This window comes from Morone saxatilis, unplaced genomic scaffold, assembly GCF_004916995.1.
Source record: "Morone saxatilis isolate NCDOM2014 unplaced genomic scaffold, NCSU_SB_2.0 Contig24, whole genome shotgun sequence".
Classification (NCBI taxonomy): domain Eukaryota; kingdom Metazoa; phylum Chordata; class Actinopteri; family Moronidae; genus Morone; species Morone saxatilis.
This window is the reverse complement of record NW_023339807.1, coordinates 7,227,579-7,230,703: the sequence shown is the minus strand read 5'-3', so window position 1 is coordinate 7,230,703 and position 3,125 is coordinate 7,227,579. Positions and strand designations below refer to the sequence as shown.

General features: G+C 40.9%; 1 protein-coding gene across 1 annotated transcript in view; it reads left to right on the top strand.

Moving 5' to 3' along the window:
* LOC118335627 (zinc finger protein 407-like) overlaps positions 1-3,125 on the top strand; it is a gene marked incomplete in the record, with an annotated part of 106,117 nt that overhangs the window by 54,292 nt on the left and 48,700 nt on the right. The window contains 2 exon segments of the mRNA XM_035672029.1: positions 1,093-1,176; positions 2,897-3,017. Of these exon segments, the coding sequence (XP_035527922.1) occupies positions 1,093-1,176; positions 2,897-3,017 (205 nt within the window).

The window sequence follows — 3,125 nt, the reverse complement described above, 5'->3', positions numbered from 1 at the left end:
GTGTGTGTGTGTGTGTATGCAGGAGTGTGTGACTGCCTGTGTGCACTGGCAGAGAGAAAGAGGGAGGTAGAAAGAGAGAGTGAGAGAGGGACCATCATGCTGTTAATGACAGAGCCAGATGCAGGGAAGAGAGAAGGAGTGTAAAAAAGCTCTCCACGCTCCCCATCTGGAAGGCATCGCCCCCAAATGAAGTTGTACAAAACCATCCCATTGATAATAAAGCTAATTTTTATGGCTCTGACAAGTATGTAATTATGTTCAGCGGTGCTTTTCAGATTTTATCACAGTCAATAAACCACACTGGCAATTTCCCGTCCCCCATTTGACATATTTACACGGATCCATCTGATTGGAGGAATTAGTTAGCTGTGAGAGCTCTGATGGATATACACTAGTGATCTGTGACTTCTGCTTGGCTCATCTGTTAGCCAACTAGACCCGCTGCTCATCTGTTCAGTCTGTCTTTTCCTTTTCCCTCGGTTTCTGCCTTTCTCTTCCTTCACACATTTCTCCCAATCCATTAACGCCACATTTTCTACTTCTTTGTCTTCACTTTAGCGCTCACTTTCCTTGCTCAGTGGCACCTCAGCAGTAGTTCTGAGTGAAGAGAGAATCACTCATTCCTTCCTCCCCCAGACTTTTCCACTCAAAGGATTCAAGGATTTCATAAATCTGCTTTAATGACTTATTACCCCCCCACAATATTTTATTTAATTTTACTATTTGATTGTAATTTTTAACGTCGGAAAATAAAATAGTATTAGTGACAGATTGATTATACTGAGCTATATTTAGTTGAGGCAGAAATAGGGGAAGCAGCTAAAATAAGACAAATGTCACGAATCCTGTAGCTTCACATACTTGTTAATGAATCCAGCAGTAGTAGCAGTTCATTTTACTTATTTATGACATTACTTACATGTATGTGTCATAATAAACTTGATCTAAATGCACATAAACACATATAATACAAAATACACTTCATACATATTAAAAACATGTTTTTGTTAATTTTCTTCTATGGCTTTTTTCCTCTCCATTCTGTAAAATGTTAATGCTTTACTTCTTCTCTTTCTCTTTCTGTCTCTTTAGGAGAGAAGTCCTATCTGTGTGACCTGTGTGGCTTTGCTGGAGGCACAAGACACGCCCTCACCAAACACAGGCGCCAACACACAGGTAAGCAACAACAACACACACATCCTGAACTCACCTTGTAAACTAATCTACCAGTAAGCACACACACGAACCGTTGCATGTGTGTGAACCTTCATAATCTCGGACGGTGATTGACACTTCAAGATCTGATCAGCCACAATTTATTTTTTTCACATAGTTTTAGCAACTGTTTGCTGTCTCTCTCAAACACACACACACACACGCACAGGCACATCAGTGTGACATGCTGCTGTCAGTGATAGGCATGTGTACCAGTATGGCTGACTGAATCTGAGATTTTTAATTTCAGTTATCATTTCACCATGTCATTCTGTCGCTTAGGGAAATTGCATTTTTCAGATAGGCTGTCAATAACGAGTGCTTTTTTGGAAATTGGGATAGTGAAACAAATACTGTTCTTAACCGTTGTCTGGCAGGCGCCCAAGGATCAAGAATCCTGTTATAAATATTCATTTAGCCTTTCATAATTCATTTTGTTTGCTCCTCAGTTCCTCTGCCTTTCCCCCCGAAACCTCCAATTTCTGTCCCCCTCTCCTGCGTTGACATGTGTCAATTCCACAGATTTAGCTGCATATTCAAATCTGTTGTCAGGCAGCTGCATATGAAGGGACCACCCTGTCTGACAGTGTTTTCTTGTCAGAGTTTGAGTGAGACAGAATTTTAAAGGCCACAGCTAATGCCAATATTTTTGTGGTTCAGGTTTTCTAAAGACAACTTTGCGCCATTATTTAGAATATTAAACATTTCTGCTTTCATTCCCAAAATGCCTCAGGATTTGGTGGCTAGCGTTATTCTTGGCAGTATGGAAATGTCACTGAAGCAGTATTTTAACAAACACTGGACACTGCAAGAGTCAATCAAATGCCATGTTAATAAACTTGTTAACTGTTTTGTTGGTTGGCAGCTCCTTAAAGCAGGGTGAGGTTTTATTGGAGGTTTTAAACACTGACATCCCTAAAGCTGTTGAGTAAAATACTCCCTCGGTACTCTGGTCTGCCATTTGGAATAAAAAAAAAAATAAAATACAAAGCTCCCAGAGAGCACAAACCTCTGCCAGCAACGAACAATGTTAAAACGTACAGACATCAGGTCTGCCTCTTTGATTTTAAGCTTAATTGATACCTTGACCCTGCGAGCATGCCCTTACAATTTAGAATCAAGTCTCTATCTCTGTAAGATTAATGGCTGTGTGTCAAATATGGTAATAGTCTATCATCTAATGCTATAAATCTCCCATCTGGATTTCCATCAAAAGCTTACTCTTCTATAATATTCTATTACCCTTCAACTACTTTCAGTGTTCACATACAAACGGACCAGTAACGCGCTACAGGGCTTGATCTAAGCAGAGATTTCAAATAATGACGCTTTAAGTTATTTAAATTCTCAAACATAAACTCGTTCAGTGTTAAAGCTTTAACTGACACTTCCGTAAGTTTAAGTTCTTCAGCTAAAGCTAACACTCCCATACAAAACTAATACTTACAAAGTAAATTCAGAATCATTAAGTGGTTTGTTGTGTCAGAAAAAATATGCTTTGCCAACTTTTTGTTAGTCTACATTAATTCCACACAGCTTTATGAAGAAAAAAAAAAGGTTTATGAAGCCACCATATTGGCCAAACCATGTCAGTTGTGTCTGTGTGTGTTTGTCAGTGAATGTCATCTTGGTCTCATCACCATTGTCTGTCTCTTATCTTTTCAACCCCTTCACCCCACAGGAGAGAGACCCTTCAAATGTAAGCTCTGCAGCTTCGCCTCCACCACGCAGTCCCACCTATCGCGGCACAATCGTGTTCACACTGGGGAGAAACCGTACCGCTGCCCCTGGTGCGACTACAGGTACCGGCTCATTGACCCGCCCACGGTTGGTGGCGCTGATGGCTGCCACCATGGCACTGATGATAAGGGGGTTGATGGGTGGGGGTGGGAGGGGCTGTGGGGGGTATA